The 21,368-nt window shown below is 33.5% G+C and overlaps 1 protein-coding gene and 1 long non-coding RNA gene across 3 annotated transcripts in view; one reads left to right on the plus strand and one right to left on the minus strand.

Moving 5' to 3' along the window:
- USP53 (ubiquitin specific peptidase 53) overlaps positions 1-18,853 on the minus strand; it is a 42,983-nt gene extending 24,130 nt beyond the window's left edge. For both annotated transcript variants that reach the window (XM_032292440.1, XM_032292439.1), the window contains exons 1-8: positions 18,649-18,853; positions 13,364-13,456; positions 10,012-10,146; positions 7,814-7,927; positions 7,650-7,732; positions 4,625-4,730; positions 3,972-4,118; positions 2,714-2,863 (exon numbers count right to left, since the gene is read on the minus strand). In XM_032292440.1, the coding sequence (XP_032148331.1) occupies positions 2,714-2,863; positions 3,972-4,118; positions 4,625-4,730; positions 7,650-7,732; positions 7,814-7,927; positions 10,012-10,146; positions 13,364-13,456; positions 18,649-18,792 (972 nt within the window). In that variant the 5' untranslated portion in view covers positions 18,793-18,853. The remainder of the gene's footprint in view (positions 1-2,713; positions 2,864-3,971; positions 4,119-4,624; positions 4,731-7,649; positions 7,733-7,813; positions 7,928-10,011; positions 10,147-13,363; positions 13,457-18,648) is intronic.
- On the plus strand, positions 1,967-17,496 carry LOC116560889. Its single transcript, XR_004273189.1, has 3 exons — positions 1,967-2,002; positions 7,264-10,168; positions 17,128-17,496. It is a non-coding gene; the product is annotated as an uncharacterized LOC116560889 (long non-coding RNA).
- Positions 18,854-21,368: the final 2,515 nt, after the last annotated feature.

The following is a 21,368-nucleotide window of genomic DNA, read 5'->3' on the forward strand; positions in this document are numbered from 1 at the left end:
TTTCAAAGGCCATTCATATATTTTCACTGGTGAACTATCAACAATTCTTGATAATTTTTTATTGGGTTTTAAGAGTTCTTTCAATATTCTGGATATAGCCTTTATTAGATACATGTTTCACAAATATTTTCTCCCAGTTTATGGTTTGTCATTTCATTCTTACCAAAGAACAAAAATTTTAACTTTCGATGAAGTCTAATTTATCAACTAATTTTAAGGTTCATGCTTATTAAATGTTATCTAAGAAATCCCTACATATAAATAATAGTTTTACTATCCTTCCCTGATATTCCCATCTCAGTCATTTCCGATCTGTTTTTATTAATTTTTCTTCAGGTTCTTTGCATATTTGGTAACTTTTTATTGAATGCCATTTTGAAGTGGCATATTGAAATTCCATTGAACTTTGTAGGCTTGAATTTTGTTGTGCTATTTGAAAAGTAGAATTAGCTTTGTCCTTTCAAGGCTTTATTTTAAGGTTTTTTTTTGTTTTGTTTTGTTTTTGAGACAGAGTCTCACTCTGTCGTCAGGCTGGAGTGCAGTAGTGTGATCTCAGTTCACTGCAACCTCTATCTCCCTGGGTTCAAGCGATTCTCCTACCTCAGCCTCCCAAGTAGCTGGGACTACAGGCACACGTCACCACACCCAGCTAATTTTTGTATTTTTAGTAGAGACAGGGTTTCACTATGTTGGCCAAGATGGTCTCGATCTCAACCTCATGATCTGCCCACCTAAGCCTCCCAAAGTGCTCGGATTATAGGCATGAGCCACCGTGCCTGACGTTGTTTTAAGCTTTTTAATGTCAGGTACAGAACAACCTTCAGCCTAGAAATAATTTAGCCCCATTATCAAGGTAATACTTTTCTGAAAATTCTAGCAAATGCCTATATGTTATATCATCTCTCCACTCTTTATGGTGGGGATACAAACTATCACTAACCTTGCATGATTTTGGAAAACTGTTTTACATTTTGTTTTCCAGTGAGGCCTCCCATCTCTCTGAACTAGCCCCAAACTTGTGTGGGTTCACTCCTCACATACACAGATCACAATTTAGCCAAAATTTCCAGGGAACCCCTACGTCAATTTCCAGAACTTTCTCCCTGTGCAGTTTTCTTTCTGATATTCTGTCCTGCAAATTTTAGCCATCTAGGCCTCCCTGAACTTCAATTTCAGTCTCCAGAACTCAGTAACACTACTGGGCTTTGTTTGGGCTCCCATTGCCTGCATTGCAACCCAGAAACTACCTCTAGGCAGTAAGCAGGGGTAATTATAGAGCTGACCTCATTTGTTTCCCTTTTCTTTGTTCAACTGCATGTTGTTCAATGTCTAAAAAGAGTTGTTTCACCTATGTCTTAGTTTTAAACAGCGAAATGGCTATTTCTACAGCAGTTAATCCTTCATGGGTAGAATTAGAAGTCCACTAAATGCCAAATATTTGAACTTGTATGTATTAATCACAGTGCTGATAAATGGCCTTTGGTTGTATATTAAAATGAAACTAAACAGAATTCTACATTATTTGCTTATAACAACCAAAGAACTTGTATTTTAAAATCAGTTTACTACTTAATAAAGATTGCCAAAGCTTATAAGCCAGAGAACAGTAGTGCCAAGACCAACAATTTTCAACGTAGCTTATGTCTGAATCTCCTGTAAAACTTAAAATTTCAGATACCTGCCTTTACACCATTAAATCAAAACTTTAGGAGTCCAGGCATATGTTTTTTTAAAAGCTCCTTATGTGGTTCTGATATTCCTTATTAAGAACCATTATTCACTACTTTTCTAGACAATATTATTACAATTTGAGTAAATAAATTATAGTTGGCCCTTGAACAACACGGGTTTGAACTGCATAGGTTCACTTATATGTGGATTTTCTTCTGCCTCTGCCACCAAGACAGCAAAACCAACCTTCCTTTTCCTCTTCCTCTTCAGCCTACTCAACATGAAGACAGCAAGAAGGATGAGGACCTTTATGATGATCCACTTCCACTTAGTAAGTAGTAAATATATTTTCTTTTGCTTATAATTTTCTAAGTAACACTTTTTTCTCTAGCTTACTTTACTGTAAGAGTACAGTATAAAGTACATATAACATAAAGAATAAGTGTTAATTGACTATGTTTTTGGTAAGGCTGCCTATCAATAGTAGGCTGTGGGCAGTTAAGTTTTGAGGGAGTTGAAAGTTGGTTGTGGGTTTTCAACTGCACAGGGGCTTTGGCATGCCTACGTTGTTTAAGGGTCTACTATAATTACCAAAAGATGTAACTGATATATCTATCCTTCTATGCCACACACAAAATTTGAAAAAAATTGTCATAATAAAAAGACAAGAACATTTTTATCACTAGTTATACAAAACTACTGTGAATAATCTACAAAAAAAATATAGCAACTATGCATTAGGCAAAAAGGATAATCTCTGACACACAGATCACTGATAGTTACATATTTGTATACTAACATTCATTAGTCAGTTTATTATTATTCTGGAAATGGACTAATTTAAAAGTTGGCTTCAAAATAAGCCAGTTTCAAGAGTAAAAAAAGAAAGTTTGAACTTGATGATGCCAGCATCATTATGTTCATTTATTACTATTTTGCATAATAATTATATCATCCTTTTGAGTATTAATATCAACATATTATTTATTACCAAAAAGTAAAAATCACAGTAATTATTTCAGTTAAAGAAAGTGTCACTTACCTCTTTCACATTTGCATCATCAAAAAAAACCCATTTGGAACTTTTGGTGTGAAATGCAAAGGCACAATAATGTCGGCTGGTGTAGCAGATCATACCAACAAGGAGAAGTTCACTATTTTTGGCATTTTCATCAGTAACCCTATAAAAAAGCTGTTTAAAAAATTAGTAATGTATACTTAACACTATATCTTTTTTAAAATGAGGAATAATTAGATTAATCATGTATTTGACTCATGAAATATTTCTCATGCATACTGCCCCACTCCAATATTATGATATTGTTACTCAAAGGTACCACTGAGATCACACTGTTAACATAATTGCTACTTTTAATTTGTTCATAGAAACATTAAGACCAATAAAACAAATTCACTACTAATTAGTAATAGAGTATCTCTAATGATACATGACTGAAACTTTTCATAAAGAAATTCAAAATATGAGATAAATTCCACATTTCTGGTAATTTTTGAATCACATATTCCAATGTTCATTAAAAATATCTAAAAGATATTTATCTAAAACTTTAATTGTAACAATTCAAAATATATTAAGAAAGTTACAAGCATATCAAGAGATCATGGCCAGGCATGGTGGCTCACACCTTTAATCCCAGCACTTTGGAAAGCAAAGACAGGTGGATCAACTTGAAGCCAGGAGTTTGAGACCAGCCTGGCTAACATAGTGAAACTCCTCTCTTCTAAAAACACAAAAAATTAGCTGAGTGTGGTGGTGCATGGCTGTAATCCCAGTTACTTGGGAGATTAAAGCATGAGAATTGCTTGAGTCTGGGAGGTGGAGGTTGTAGTGAGCCAAGATTGTGCCAATGCACTGCAGCCTGGGCAACACAGCAAGACTGTGTCAAAAAATTAAAAAGAGAGAGAGAGAGAGAGAGAGACTTCAGTGCTTTAGATGAATTTTAAATCTTAAAACCTTTCTAAGTTAACAATATTTATATTTATAATCATGGCCATATATAAAAAATCATCTATCATCATCATTTTAGATTGAAAGAAGCAAAAGTCATAAGACAGTTTAGTTTATAATTGAAAGCCATTCCTAGCTTTTGTAAAAAAGACATTCCAGTTAGCCTGATTTGATTAAACTTGTCTTTATCAGATAAAACATCAGAATAGTATTATTTTCTTCAGAAAAAAAAATTAGTTTTGAAATCAAAATAAGTGTATCATAATATATATCAAGATGTTTTAGAAGAATATGAAAATAAAAAAGAGAGGAATGAAAATAGTTAAGATACCCCAGGAAGATAAAGATGTGTTGCTAGATTCCGTACAACATCTTCGGTCAAGTCAGAATGCTCAGAGTCCCAGACTAAACCAATTGTAACAATCTCTGGGCAATTCATTAAAACACGGCGAATTTTTATTTTTTGGCCACAGTTACTCTACAGAAAAACACAAAAGTCAAATTTTAAAATTATGAAAACAGATAAATCATATGCAAAGCCTTACACAGTTTAATAATTATATATTATATAACAATTTTAACACATATCTGCAATTTATTCAGTATACTAAAAATTGACTTCTCACAAGCTGTCTTAATTATTGATTAAACAAGAAGTTTATTTTAAATAAAAGTATTCTTTGATATTTGTGTAAATCTGTTAAAAAAACAAATTCAACCTTAAAAGCAGAAATAAAACCCTTGAGTCATTAACAATATTAGATGAGAAAAGAGTATCATTCATCAAATTACTGAAAAAAAGAAACTTTCTCTTTAATCAAATGATACATTTCAGAACTCTGAAAACAATTAACATATGCTACCTTAAAACCTTCACAAACTTTAGAGTGTTTAAAGAAATCAATATTTACATGATAATATCTGAATGTCTATTTTCAAATTTACAAAACCAGAAGCATCTAATATTCTCCAAATTATACTTACAGGACATTTCCTATAGTCATCCATTGTATTTGCTGCTTGTAGCAATTCTGCAAACATTTCAGGTTTAAAGCGTTCATGCCTTTCCAACATTCTTTCAACTTCATTGCTATGAAAAAAGAAACAATCCCAAATCTGGCCTATGAACTTAAAACTTTAATAAACTACATACGAAAAATATTGTCAGTTTAGACATGCGTCATTTTTTCTAAGACATGACCATGACTTTAAAATTAACCATAAAGTACCTTTCCATAAAGTGAAAAATTATTAAATTTGGCAAGTATATGATGAAAACACTTAGCTCAAATAAAGACAACAAAGTGACAAAATTATACTTTTGTTTGGAACTAGATGAATGAGGCTAAGATGCTCTGTCTGAAGGTAGTTCTAAAGCAAATGTTTCTTTTGTATTATTGATTAATAAGTAGAAACTGAAGTTTAAACCATACCCTAACAAGAACAAAACTGTAGGAAAGGCTCGCTCTCTGGCCCAAAGTTCCTAGAAGCAAAATTACCAATTTCAGCTAGGAGAAGGTCCTTTGCTGATTAAATGCAGAAGTCACAAGCCAAGTTTTTAAAGCCAGACTTACGCCTTTTGTTTTTATTATGAATACTACTCTTTTTTTTGAGATGGGGTCTTGCTCTATCGCCCAGGCTGGAATGCAATGGTACAATCTCAACTCACTGCAACCTCTGCCTCCTGCTTCAAGTGATTCTCATGCCTCAGCCTCCAGAGGAGCTGGGATTACAGGCACGTGCCACCACACCTGGCTAACTTTTGTATTTTTAGTAGAGATGGAGTTTCACGATGTTGCCCAGGCTGGTCTTGAACTCCTGACCTCAGGTGAGGAGCTCCACCTGCCTTGACCTCCCAAAGTGCTGGGATTATAGGCATGAGCCACTGCGCCCAGCCAGAATACTAATCATTTTATTAGAGCCCAGGCAGGTCTTTTAATACACTACAGGGTAACTGTGATACTTTTTTATTCAACCTCCTTAAAAGACATATTTTACATATAGGGCATTAAGTAACTAATATGGCTTGGCTGTGTCCCTACCCAAATCTCATCTTGAATTGTAGCTCCCATAATTCTCGTGTTGTGGGAGGGGCCTAGTTAGAGGCAATTGAATTATGGGGGCTGTTCTCCCATACTGCTCTGGTGGTAGTGAATAAGTCTCACAAGATCTGATGGTTTCATAAGGGGAAAACCCTTTCATTTGGCTCTCATCTTCCCTTGCCTGCCACCATGTAAGATGTGACTTTGCTCCTCCTTACCTTCTGCCATGATCCACATGGAACTGTGAATCAATTAAACCTCTTTACTTTATAAATTGCCCAGTCTTGAGTATGTCTTTATTAGCAGCGTGAGAACAGACTAATACTTAAACAACGATTTAAACATTTCCAAAAAGGAACGTAATGTAAGTTGAAACACTTACTAGTTTCCATTCTAGCTACTCTGGTCGTACTTAACAGTAATGTAACTATTCTAGAGCTGGATATATTTTACAGTTCAATAGTTTAAATAATCTATAAGTATTTGGTAGCAACTAAATGTACCTCTCCAAAACACTTCACGAGTACACTAGAAAGCCCAAAATCTGATAAGCTCATTCAAATTGCATATACTGGTCTTACAAAACTGACAGCATTAGAGTAGTGGTTAGCCAAACAAATTTTGAAGTCAGACAGATCTGGGTTTCAATCTTAATTCATCTACTTACTAAATTAATCTCATTAAACCTATTTCTTCATCAACAAAATAGAATTTTGGTTAAGATTAAAAGTGGCAATTTACATAAAGTCTGGAACATGGTAAGCATTCAATAACTGGTATTCAACACTTATTACGAATACAAATAAGGATATTATAATTAGAATTCAGTGTACACTCCTACAACTTACAATGTTTACTAAGCAGAGAATAATGTGAATCTAATTCTTATTATCTAACGTTCTGCCTCAGAACACTGTCATTTCATTCAAGAGTTTTAAAGTAGAATTAAAAATTTAGTTTTTAACTTATTGCCTATCTTTGTTCAAACCCCATCCTGCTTTTCATAGAAATTTTTTTAAATGACTGCAATTTGACTGAAATTTAGGAATGTTTCTCTAAATCAATGTTTTTTAGTTGTCTGTAAACATAAGAAAGATAGTAAACACATCCAAATAACCAAATTATTATTCAATAATCATTATGAAACGTTTTATACCCAGTAAAGACAGGAAGATGAATATGAAATGGATGAACACAACATTCACTTTGCACACTGACATAAATATTGGCAGCATTTATCAACTAACTGTTGCACTAACATATTCTGACTGATGATTATTGATCCACATTATGTCTTTTGTATTAAAATGTATGCAAATGTTTATGATCTTACTCAATGTTTACCACATGCCAAATATTTATACTTTCAAATACCTGTTGGAAAGTATTCAAAGATCATTATGTAAGGTCTAGAGATAACTTTTAGATCCTTAACTGGCTAATCTTTCATGGACAAAAAGGGAGAAAGTGAGTGAGCAGGTGAGCAGGCAAGCAAATTTTTATTTAAGGTGAATGTTGAGGCCTCAAATACAATAATCTGAGAATTATGCTTACATTTTTCTTTCTTCTCTCTTACCCTAGCTTTTATCACCAGAAAGGGACATAGTGGAGCTGACAGAAAATATGGCCATTACAAATAGAACATCTCATAAATGAAGAAACCATGTATAGTTCCCTTTAACATTCAGTTTATCATGTTATGCTTCCTTTCACAGTTCTAAAATTTGTTATAAATAGATAAAAATTTTAACTAGCATTATGTACACTTCACTAAGTAACACATATATTGGCTACATTACAAACATCCAATTGAGATAGACATCACTGTATATATCTCACAGCAGCATATTTGGTAGCCTTAGACAGAGAGAGGAAATTCATGTATGCTACAGTTTTATAAAATAAGTACTCGATCTGCTTAAATATGTTATTACATCTTTGGTAAGCATGTTTTAACAGGTTCTTACCATAAGGCTGTTGTAGAAATGTACCGCACAAATTCTGTAAAAGGTAGAGGATCTGATGATGCTCCACAGCTACGACACACACACTATATAGGTAAAAACATATGTTTAATCTATCAGTCATAAAACAGAACTATAATGTCTAAAAAATAACTAAGCCATCTCACCTGTTCATACAGAGTCATGGCAAACTTCTGGTGAGTGATACAAGATTTAGAGGTACACATGTCTGCATCTCTGCTTGGCACTATGTGAAAATGAATCCTCTCCAATATATTTTCCTAATTTAAAAATAAAATAGATAAATGAGTTATTGATCTTGCAGGGAACACATCAAAATAGAACTCTTTACTTGAAGATTTTCCAAAGTGTAAATTTAAAAGTGTCATACATATTGCTAGCTTTTCAGCTTTCCTCTCTAATCAATACTTTAATTGAATGTTCAATTATTCACCTTTTATAGCACTAGCTTAAATTAAATGTTGTTTTATGAAAGAAGCGTTGTAATATAAAATGATCTTTAATAAATTTATTTTTAATCCTTCTAAAAATCAACCCATGGTGACTGACATCTAGAATTTAATGTTAGAAAATAGTTTCCTGTGTTCCCAATATTCTCAAATTAAGAAAAATCAGCTTAAAAAAAATCCTATTTGAATCATCTAGGCAGTCTGTATAAATAACAGCAAAATAAAGGCTCTATATCTACACTAACACCATAATGGAGACAATGTACTCTGCAATGAATTTCATATAAATGTTGATTTACAATATAGATCAATAAGGGGTAGTTATTTCTTTAACAGAATTCTTTTTACCGAAGCTTAACCAATGAATTCTATTAATTAGCTAACTTCCCTCTCCTCTGCGCCAGGATATTTAAAACCATTTAATAATTTAAGCCTAGATTTCTAGACATTGTGTGAATTATCACATCATGTATTAGAACAATTCATTTAAGTGAAAGTAAAACTACAGAGTTTAGCATTGTTCAAAATAAATTTTTTAAGTGAAAAATCAATTATAAACAGAAGAAACATGGAAATTATATTTCATTACTGTGTGTGGCAATATTCACATTTTAATCAACATGCAAGTGTGCTAGGCCAGGTGCTGGTCAATGAGCTTTTCATCTAAGGAAACCATGAAGATGCTTCTTTAAAAAAAGGTGATTAATAATATACAAATGCCAAATGAATTCTACTGATAGTAAATTCTAGAGGGAATGGGTTGGGTGGTTTGGTCAAGCCAAACATAAGTCTATGTTATCTGGTAGGCATAGACTTAGTTTGAACCTTGACAAAATGATAGATTTTTAAAGTTTTGAGTATTTCAGGAACTTGAGCAAAAGCTGCTAATAGAACAGGCTTTCATATAAGAAATATAAGCAAGAATATAAAAATAAACATGAGGTACTGAATGGAATAATCTCACTAGGAAAAAAAATCCAGGGATGAAGCACCAAGGGAAGGTGGAGTTTAATCATAAAGGGCCTTAAATATTAGAATAAAAAGTCTACATTTGAATCATGGAAATATTTGAAGAGTAAGCATTAACCTGAATAAAATTATATTAACATGGCGGCTATTAAAAAAAATAGGCCACAAATAAACAGGCTGAATGCACACCAGTAGTAGGCTTAAATATGCTGAACTGGAAGAAGTTGTGGTAGGGAATGAATATGGAAAGAAAAAACTTTTGAAAGGGGTTATGATGAAAGAATTTACAGAATTTGCTGACTAGAAATAAGAACAAGAGAGAAGAAATGGCTACAACTTAATTATAGGTGACATCAATATTACTGAGACATTTAATAATTAGCATACATATTTTATATGTATAAAATATGTACCTGATCAAAAGAATGCTCTACTTACTACTATGGTGGTAACAGAGCCTCAGAACATCACCCTCAGTGATTCTCAACCTGGAATGTGGGTAACAGAACTGTTGCCCCTGTTAACTTCCCACCAAATCCCCTTCTCTCTCAATGATAATCATTGCATGTAATGAAAAATATTCCTGCTAGGAATGTGCCACATATGTGAACCCTGTAGAGGCAGAACACTGATTTAAGTGATATCATTTATATTCAGCAAAGCTTATTGCTCCAATTAAGTTTTAAAATATTTTAGTAGCCTAAGAATAAAAATTAGAGCAACACAAATCATCAAAACCAAAAGTACAACACAAAAGACAGATGGATTGAAGTTGAGCTTGAAGGATGGGTAAGATACAGATCTGCTGGCCGGTTCTGACAGTCTTCTATTGTTCTAAATTTTTGTTTCATTTGTTTCAACATTTGTTCTATCTAAGGAATCAAAATGACTATTCTGATTTCTTAAGGAATATCAGAAATACTTACAAAGCATTCTGCAGCATCATCCATAAGGCCAAGTTGAAATCGCTGCTCATCTTTGAAGCTTTCTGCAAGAGCATGCCTTATGTTATCTGAGGGAAGTGCTTTTTCTCGACTGTGTTGGAACTGTGCAAATATTGTCTGGGAATCAACAAGAAAATCAGTAAGTTTTATGCCAACTTTAAAAATATTTCAGTAATTTCATTATAACACAGAGAAACTCAAAACACTATATATACTTAGAAAATAATACAGAAGTCTTTTGTTCTAAAATTTCATGAAAAACCAATTATTTGTATAATCAAGTGTGGAAATATTTACAACAGCCTCTAAATTAAATGTTAGGGGACACAAGAATTCAACATATAGGGTTCCCAGGTTCCACTCTCAGAGATTCTGACTAAGTCTTAGGTGAGGCTCATTTATAAATTAATCCCCAGATGATTCTGATGCAGGTTGTTTAAGGAACAGAGTTTTGAGATTTAAGTTGCTTTAAATCTAAAAATATACAATAGGAATTAGAATTATGCTGAACAAAATAAACATATAATCACATAAAAAATTAGAATGCACTAGTCTTAAAAAAAAAAAAAAAAATAACCTAAAAGAACTTTACAATTTCTAAAAAATTTTCTACTAGGGTCTTAAGAATACCTCCGAAAATGACAAATTTTGATTTAAAAATTAGACACTTTAACAGAATGACAACTTCCCACTATTATTTGACTAAACTTACTTTTTAAAAATGCAAATGTACAGCTTACAAGAAGATTCAGAAAAAAGATAATAATGACTTTTAACTTTTAAGAAAAGGTCCTACCACCCCCAAGTTATCAGTTTTCTCAACTGGTTGAATGAATATTACAGGTTGAATATCCCCAAATCAAAAATCTGAAATCCAAAATGCTCCAAAATCTGAAACTTTTTGAGCACTGACATAATGCTTAAAGAAAATGCTTTTAAATTTGATGCTCAATCAGTAAATATATAAATGCAAATATTCCAAAATCCAAAAAAAAAACTAAAATCCAAAACACTGCTGGTCCTGAGCATTTCAGACAAGGAATAACCAACCTGTATTTCTAATCTAAACTTAAGAAACTGGAAACTTCATTCAGTTTCTAATCTAAACCTAAGAAACTGTAAACATGGGATTATAGTTATTAGATTTTCAATTTTCCTTACTAAGCTTAAGCAAGAAAAAAAACATTTTAATAAATACCAATTTTATGACAATCATCTTACATGGAAGAAAGTAGGGAAAAAAGTATTCAATGACACCCCACCAAGAAGTATTGGTCACATTCAGTCCTATGTTAGCTCAAGGGGTTATGTCATCTCAAAAAAAATATTTTTAAGATCAACATACAAGGAAAACATTTCAAGAATCTGTTTCACTACTGCAAAAAATACAATTTATAAATAAGAAATTTAAAAAAATTTTTTTTTAATTTCTGTGTGTCTATGTGTGTGTGTGTGTTATGAATATTTTCAAGAATGTAAAAAATGAAACATTTATCTCTAAAATGTGTAACAAAATCTTAAATGATCTGGCAAAAGTTTTCAGTGGCACAAATGAGTTGCTAATATATACTGGATGCTCTGTTTCTTTGCCTTCCTTCTATTTTCCTCAGCAGAGCAGCCACAGGGATCTAGTTCAAACATTACAGCTAGTTAAAACAGACTGTATCACTCTTCCACTCAAAACAATCCCCAATCTCCCTAAATCACTCAAAGACAAAGCCACGATCCTTACAGAGGCCTATAAGGCGCTACACAATCTAAACCCCTGATCCAGTTATTTACTGCCCTGTAACTAAACCACCCCAAAATGTAGTTACTAAGAAAATACTTTTATTTTGATCACAAATCTGCAATTTGGGTAGGAACAGCATGTCTCTGCTCCACCTGAAGTCATTTTGGGCAGTTTGAATGCTGGGATCTGGAATATTTGAAGGTCACTCTTTCACGTCTGGTGATTGATGTTGGCTGTGGGCTGGGAACTCAGCTCTAGCTGTGTCCAGAATGCTTCCATGTGGTCTTTTTGCATGGCTACCTGGTTTCCTCATCATGGTGGCTCACTTCCAAGAATGAGCAACTGAAGAGACAGAGCTGGGTGAGAGCTATATTGCCTTTTCTAAGCTAACCTAACCTCAGATACCTTGCTTGCAGCCTCAGTTCTGCCATAGTCTAAGTTTTTGACAGAAATCAGTCATAAGGCTGATTTTTTTGACAGAAATCAGCCATTCAATGAATTCGATTTTGGAAAAGGAAGCATGCAAAAGAATCTGCAGACATGTTTTAAAGCCACCTCAGCTACCCTCACCTCAGAGCTCATCTTCTACCAGTCTCTTCCTTGCTCACAAAGCTCCTACCACCCAGACTTCCTTGGTGTCCTTAAATATGTCAGGTATACTCACACCTCAAGGCCTTTGCAGTCGCTGTTTCTTTGTCTGCCTGGAAGGCTCTTCAAAGTCTCGATTCAAATATCAGTTTCTCTGTGAAGTTTTCCTGGCTACACAATACTCCCTATTTTGTTTACCTGATGTATTTTTCCATTGTTATAATTATTACCATCTAACATACTCTATAATATTTGGCTTTCTTATTGTCTCCTCCTCTGTAAGAATACAAGCTATATGAAACAGGAAATTTTTAGCCGTTTTGTTCACTGCTGTATCCTCAGTAACTACACTGGTACCCAGAACTCAGTAGTAGCTCAAAAAACATTTGTTAAAATGATTAAGAATAATTTCAAAATAATGAAAAAGATAATGTTCCTAACAATTTATACTACTTAGAATATTAATTTTTAACTGTCCTCATATAAAAGAAGAAAATAAAAACACAACCCTGAATAACTTATTCTTTTTTTTTTTTTTTTTTTTTTTAGACGGAGTTTCACTCATGCTACCCAGGCTGGAGTGCAATGGCACGATCTCGGCTCACCGCAACCTCCGCCTCCTGGGTTCAGGCAATTCTCCTGCCTCAGCCTCCTGAGTAGCTGGGATTACAGGCACGCGCCACCATGCCCAGCTAATTTTTTGTATTTTTAGTAGAGACGGGGTTTCACCATATTGACCAGGATGGTCTCGATCTCTTGACCTCGTGATCCACCCGCCTCGGCCTCCCAAAGTGCTGGGATTACAGGCTTGAGCCACCGCGCCTGGCCCTGAATAACTTATTCTTTAAGAATTTACCTTCAAAACTGTTAATCACCTGACAGTGAACTTTAGTTACAACAAATTGACCAAATACATCAACTATCAAACTTAAATTCACCACGTATATCAACTATCAAACTTAAATTTTTGAGGGAACAATTGATAGTAATTTTTCAGAGCTATTAAAAGGTTACCTTCAATGCACAAAATATACAGGCATCTCCCTGGCAAACATGTCCAGTCAAAACCCGCAAGCTTCGTCGGAATATATCCAATTGCCATAAAACCTAAAAAACAACGAGATGTGAAGGAAAAAAACACACTGAGATTTTTCTTACTGTAACAAAAGACATATTTAGATATTTTAAAAATGGCAAAAGGCTAATAAGTAGCTTCTTTTAATTTCCTGTACATAATCAGACATACATAACCACCGGGAATGACAAGAAGTATAAAATTGCTACATGCATGTTGTACATACATAAATGTTAGATTCAGAAGATACTGGTGCACATGAAAAACCATGACAGGCATGGAGCAGGGAAAAACTAACTCCTCATTAAGGATTTGTTCTGAACAGGAAACATGGAAAACTAAATGGAGAAGCTGGCAGAGACATGAAAGAGGAAGTGATTATAATACTTGGAACAAATTGAATTTTTGAAAGGAAATATAATTAGACTTTAAAGCCAGAGTGTACTAAATTAGGGTCTGCACATTATGGCAAGAAAAAGGGGTAAGCAGAGGTGTGTGGCATCACTGTACACTGAACAAGAAATGGGGTACCTATATGGTAATGGGGTTACAGCATGGTAAGAAGCAGCCATTAATAAATTACCTAAATATGTACTTGCTGCAATTATCCATTTACCTTCTGCTACTAAAAGACAAAGACAAAGCAAACCCAAAAAGACTGCCACTGTAAAAACAAAGCAGTCCCGTGCTTAAAATCATTCTGAAAAACCTAAATTCTATACAATGAGGATGAGAATAGTACTTGTATCTCATAGAGTTTCTGTAAGGATTAAATAATATGTAATAATATGTAATGCTTTTAAAGCAGGGTATGGTACTTAACTGTCATGCAATGAGTACCAGCTGCTATTTGTGGCTGTTGCTACTATTACAACAAACAAATAAGATCTTCATATTTTCCTATCTTTTAGTTGCGTCCTCAAATAACGTAACTAAGAAAATCTATTCATGATCTCTCCTTCTTCCCAAATAACAACAAAAAGCTAATCAAAACAAACTGGTTTTAATGTTTCCTATATTTTCAACTGCTCCATAACTGAAGGTCATTTCAGAATTTCTCTTTGAAAGTTGCATTTTCTTAAAGCATAATAGTATCAATTTTTCTGTCACAGATAACTCAGTTTTTACAAAGCACTTGATGATGTTTAATAACCTTCTTAAGTATCATGTCCTAACATATTTTTAAAAATACACTGAAATCTGTTTTACCAACAATGAAGATGATTAATGACCCGCACAACTTTAAAAGTAGTACACCACTGAGGTTAATAAAATAACCTCTGAAGGCAGGTGTCTGGTTTCTAATTCTGGGTTTCCCATTTACCAACTCCTGGACTGACTTCGGCAAAATATTTTCTGGGACTCAGTTTTCTCATCAGCAAAATAAAGATAAATGTAGTACTCACCTCTTAGGGCTGTTGTAAGGATTAAATTAGGTAACATAGGTAATGTTCCAACAAGCAGTAAGAACACAATAAATGTGAGCTATTAAATAGTATGACAATATTAAATGTTATAACTTTGCACCTCTGACGTTAAAACCACACTAATATGTTATATTATACCTAATTGTACTGCTTTTGCGTTAAAAGTTTAAAATGTTCAGCTAAAATAGAATACCCTCTAAAATCTGTTTATAAAGTTAATGAAGTCTTCCAAATGTAACCAAAATGTTTTCTGTGATTACAAAAATTCTCAGTTACACTGGCTCAAACTACAAAATGTTTTATGTTATTTCTTTAAAGTTCCTGTACATTACTGTCTTTAACATAATAGTACAGAGGCTACTTTAACAAATTCCTGTCACTAAATAATTATCCTAATTATAGTTAATCCTCATCCATTTTATTTTATTTTGTTTTATTTATTTTTTAGATGGAGTCTCACTCTGTTGCCCAGGCTGGAGTACAGTGGTGCTATCTTGGCTCACTGCAACCTCCACCTCCGGGGTTCAAAGCAATTCTCCTGCCTCAGCTTCCTGAGTAGCTAGAACTACAGGCACCTGCCACCATGCCCAGCTAACTTTTGTATTTTTGTCCCAAAGTGCTAGGATTGCAGGTATAAGCCACCATTCCCAGTCCCATTTCATTTTAAAATGTTGACTATATTCTAGCACTTATTTTTTTTAAATTAAGGTTAAAGCTAGTTGCTGAACTAATTTGTTTTTAGCAATATACACCTTTTCATTATTTGCATGTAGCAATTAAAACAGTGCCTAACAAAACTGATTTATTTTTGAATATTTATACATATTTCTTATATGATTATTCCTAAAAGATCAATACATATCTAGACGCACATTATATAAAGAAATACAAACCCTTCATCATACATTCTTTACTTGAAAATAATGTAAGAAATAGCTTAAATATTAATAAGAAATGGCATATAAATTCATTTTTCTTAGACCCAAACACTTTAGTGTCTGTGTTTAGTAATTTCTTACAAGACATATTCTACAATTTATTTCTCAGCAGTTTAAAAAAGTATTCATCAAATTGCATATCAACATTTGTATTCTGAATTTTTAAAAAGAAAGTCAGGTCTTATCTAATAGAAACTCCATTTGAATAGTTGTTTTGTCAGGGAGAATTGGCTTTGTGAGTTAGTTTATATGGCAGACATCAAAAGGCCAGCAGATCCCCCAAAGCTGCTAGAGTTGGCAGGGCAGAGTACTGCAGAGTTACATCAGGGATCAGTAGAGGACCCCACTCCAGTATTTGGATGTTTACTATGAGGAAACTGTCTGAGGCATGGGAAAGAAACGCCCAAAAAGATTAGAGGGAATAGTGCACAGAGCTCACACAGGCCCAAGATAGTGCCTATTCCTGAACCAAAGTAGAAAACTTCAAAATTTACAAAACAATGGTTGAAGAAACAGAGTCTCAAGAGCTGAAAAATTAACTCAAGAATAAACACAGCTCTGTCCCGCCTAACAAAGTTTAAAAGTAAAATGATCAAATTGCTTCCAAATAAACTCTGTCCTAGAACAAAGTTCAAGATTTTTTTTAGGAATATAAAAATATCCATAACCTGACAAGGTAAAACTTGTCTGACATCCAAAAACATGAAAGAGATTTTAAGAAGACCAAAATCAAACTTCTCAAAGTGAAAACTACAATGTCTAAGACAAAAAGTACACTGGATGGGACTAATAGCAGATAGGTAATGCAAAGGAAAAGATTAATGAACTTGAAGATGTACTAATAGAAACCACACAAAATAAAACACAAAGAGAAAACAAGACTTGAGAAAGAAAATAAAGAGAGCATCAGTGAGATCTGGAACAACTGGACAACTTCAGGCAATCCACTACATATGTAACTGGAAAACCCCAAAGGAGGGAAGAGACAGAAAAATTATTTGAAGACACAACAAAGTATTTCCAAATTTGATTTAAATCCAAAACCCACAGATCCAAGATGCTCAACAAACCCAAACACAAAGAAACATGGAGAAACCTACATCAGGAAACATCATTAAATTGCTTTAAGCCAATGATAAGGAGAAAATCTTAAAAGCGGTCAGAGAAAAAGAACAAATTACATACAGAAAAACAAAGATCAGAATCTTAGATTTTTCATTAGAATAATGCAAGCTAAAACATTGAGAAGCAAAATCTTTAAAGTACTGAAAGAAAAATGTCAACTTAGACCCCTTTAACAAGATAAAAATACCTTTCAAAAACAAAAGTGGAATGCAGATCTTTTTCAGGCATACAAAAGGTGAAAGAGTTCATCACCAATAAACCTGTATTACAAGAAAAATCCTTCAAGCCAAAGAAAAGAATATCAGATGGAATGCGGTCTATGCAAAAAAGTGATGAGCACCAGAAATGGCAACTTGGTAGATAAGTATAAGTAAATAGTCTTCATGGTAAAGGTCAGTGGAATGCTCATTTAAAGAAAAAAAAATATATCACCATAGGAATACTTCTCCATGTTCTAACCCATTTAAGTTTCCTTACTCAAAATTGTCACCTGTTCTGTGTTTTGTTTCCCTGAACTATAGTATTTTGGGTGCCAATGAAAAGGACAGAAACAGAGGGGAAAACAAAAGTGAAAAAGAAAAAGGGGTAAACAAAAAAATATCTGAAATGCCAGAAACCCTTTCTCACAGTCTGATTCAATCAAAAGCATTTAATTCCAGGTCTTTTGGTATCTAATACTTCACTATATCCAGTGCCATTGAATAAATATTTTTCTGCATTTGTGACAGTAATGTCAGTGGGATCTTTGAGCCAGGGCAGAACACTACTATTTAAGTATCCTAAAGTAAATTAGCATGAATGTTTTCTTAATACCAACTGCCTCTCTTTCCCTGGGTGAGTTAGAGAATGTTCAAGTTTGGCATCTGTTTCGGGTAAAGGGTAACTGAGAACATAGCTCTGAGTCAGATGTCTGTGCACTTAATACATTCTACATTTATCTGTCAAATGATCTAATCAACCAATATTTTTCTCTATTATTTTTCAAAAGAAAAAACAATACATATGAAAAGTGAATCATTACATATGAATTCTTTCATGGTATATTCTAAGCTCAATAGAAAAAATTATCAATATTCTAAATCATCCTCATCTTTAGTGCTCTACAATGGTCAGAAGGACACAGGACCTACAAAATCTATGACTGCTGAATAAAAACTATATTATGCATAAGAAAGTGTATCATTATCTGAGGCAGAAAAGCAGGTTAATTAAAAGACTTTCAACAAGAATTGAAGCAAAACAGATTATCCTTCAATTTACCCAAAACAGTGTAGCCCAAATGCTGATTCTGCAGAGATAATTTAAGGACCACAGTGAAAGGTGAAGGAAGTTTGAGTACTGAGATAAAAAAAAAACTCTGCATTCTCATTTCAATCCAAGCAGCTTATGTCTTTTTATTCTATCTACAGATATCCATATACTGAATTTTTTTAAAGGGAGGGGTGTTAGCTGATTAAAACAAAAATGTTTATGTATGTTAGAAAAATATTAATTTACTAAATAAACATTTTAAATAAGATTATTTATATCATAGTGATACATCAATCTGTTGAAACCATTTCCATTTATTATAAAAATCAAAATGACCAGCCAAAACATTTTTGTTCCCATTAAAAGTTATATTAAAAAGTCATTCTAGTTTATAATTTTATTTTTAATTTATGAGCTAAAGAATCATTAAACAAAGGATTTTCTGAGAAGTATTTTTTTTTAATGAAGTAATTATGGTCTCACCTGTACGGCACTATTAAGAAAGCAGCTGTTTTGTCCTGGTTCATTTAACAAGCCTTTGGTAGGGGCTAGCGATAGCATGCTTCCAGGCTGATAAACTTTTCCAAGGTTGCCACCAGGTTTCCGTAAGAACTTTACCCATGCCATTTTCAAGCAACTTTGTTTGCATTTAGGCTAAAAACTGTACACTTTTTATGTAATATTTTAGATAATAAAATGGATGTCTTGAATTGTCCACTTAAATCCACTGCAGTCTATTTTAATAACGTAAGTTTCCATGTCCATATCTTTCCTGATGTTACAAACTCGTGAAGACTTTGACAAGTAACAATAGGGCACATAAACATTGAAGTTCTAAGCACTAAAAAAGAAAGCTATTTTAAACAAGGCCTTAAAGATGTTTATATGTGTTAAATTTTATGAGAGCTGTATAAGGTCAACATGAAAACAATTTTTCTTAATGGCTAAAAATACTGATGAACAAATCATCTCCTTTAATGTATAAGCCATTTGTCTTAATGCATTAAAATATATATGTTAATAACACAAAAAGATGTAGAGTTGGCATTTGGCATGATTCCTTTGGTTGGTTGTTTTCCTTATATTTTTTTAACAAGAAAGTTTTCTCTCTCTTTCCCAGGTGAAGTTATGAAAGGTGACTCCAAAGCTCATATCAATGTGACCTCAAGGCAAATCTACAAAAAAGAAAAAGAAAAGTTTAAATAAAAGCAAATGCAATAAGAAAATTTTTACTTTACTATTTGAACACAAATATTGAATATGGAATTAAAACTCATCATATAAAGGATTAGAATGATAGCATTTTAATATATATTTTTAAATATTTCATCATTTACCTTTTTAAAATATATATGTGACATCAATCCCTACCTACTTTAAGCTCAATGTTCAAAAGATGGTTTCATAAGGAAAATATTCTTCAAAAATCTAAAATAAATTATATTTCAGCTGGTATCCTATATTTGTCAACACTAACTTGCTCTATTTATTAATATATTGGTATCCTTCTTAGACAGAATCACATTTTTCCAAAAAAGACAGATTTTATGTAAATAGATATGTAAAATTACTCAAACCTTTTATTCATAAATAAATTTTGGTGAATTAAATTTCCATGGTATCAACAAATGCATACTCCTGATTAAAAGGACTTTCAATGTTAAACTTATAAATTAAAAACAAATACAAGAATACCTTGTTTTATAGTATTTTACTTTATTGTACTTTGCAAATATGCTGCCTTTTTAGCAAATTGAAGGTTTGTTCCAACCCTGTACCAAGCCAATCTACCAGCACCATTTTTCCAACCGCATGTGCTCACTTCGAGTCTATGTCACACTTTAGTAATTCGTTTTCAATATTACTATATCTGTTATGTTGATCTGTGATAAGTTATCTCTGATGTTACTATTGTACTTGTTTTCAGGCACTATGAACCACTCAAAAAAAGGATGGCAAGCATAATCCATGAATGTGTGTATTCTGACTGCTCCGCTGACCATCTATTTCCACTACCCTCTTTTTCTCAGGCCCCCCTATTCCCTGAGATGCAGCAGTATTGAAATGAGGTCAATTCATAACCCTACAATGGCCCCTAGGTGCTCAAGTGAAAGAAGTTGCATGTCTCTCATTTTCAGTCAAAAGCTGGAAATGACTAGTCTTGGTGGGGAAGGCATGTTGAAAGCTGAGACAGGCGGGAAGGTAGGCTTCCTACACCAAACAGTAAGTAACCCAAGTTGTGAATACAAGGGAAAAGCTTGAAGGAAATTAAAAGCGCTACTCCAGTGAACACCTAAATGATAAGAAAGTGAAACAGCTGATAATTTTGAGTGGTCTGGATAGAAGATCCAGCCAATCACAACATTCCTTTAAGCTAAAGCCCAATGCAGAGCAAGGCCCTAACTCTCTTTAATTCTATGAAAGCTGAGAAAAAGAGGGTGAGGAAGCTAAGGAAGAAAAGTAGGAAGCTGGCAGAGGTTGGTTCAGGAGGTTTAAGGAAAGATGCCATCCCCATCTTAATAGTGCTGTACAGGTGAGACCATAATTACTTACTACAAAAATACAAGGTGAGTCAGCAAGTACTGATGTTGAGAAGGTACAGCAAATTTTCCAGAGATCTAGCTAAGATAACTGATGAAAGTGGCTACACTAATTAACAGATTTTCAGTGTTGAAATACCAACATTAATAGGATATTTGGTTAACGATACCAACGCTTATGGATGACTCTGAGGGGTTCAAGACTTCAGTGGAGAAAGTAACTGGATGTAAATAGCAAGAGAGCTAGAATTATAAGTGGAGTGTAAAGATGTGACTGAATTGCTGTGCACGTTGTTGAAATGACAACAAAACATTTAGAACATTACTGGAGTGGCAGGGTTTGACCCTAAGTTTGAAAGAAGATCTACTGTGGGGAAAATGCTATCAAACAGCATCACATGCTACAGAGGAATCTTTGGTGAAAGGAAGAGTCAATGTGGCAAACTTCATTGTTGCCTTATTTTAAGAAATACCCACAGCCACCTCAATCTTCAGTAATCACCCTGATTCAGTCAGCAGCCATCAACATCAAGGTGAGACCCTCTACCAGCAAATAGGTTACAACTCACTGAAGGCTCAAATGTTCATTAGCATTTTCTAACAATAAAGCAGTTTTAAAATAAGATATATACATTGTCTTTTTAGATATAATGCCATTTTGCA

This window comes from Sapajus apella, unplaced genomic scaffold (genome assembly GCF_009761245.1).
Source record: "Sapajus apella isolate SASKATOON/1434 unplaced genomic scaffold, GSC_monkey_1.0 scaffold27, whole genome shotgun sequence".
Classification (NCBI taxonomy): domain Eukaryota; kingdom Metazoa; phylum Chordata; class Mammalia; order Primates; family Cebidae; genus Sapajus; species Sapajus apella.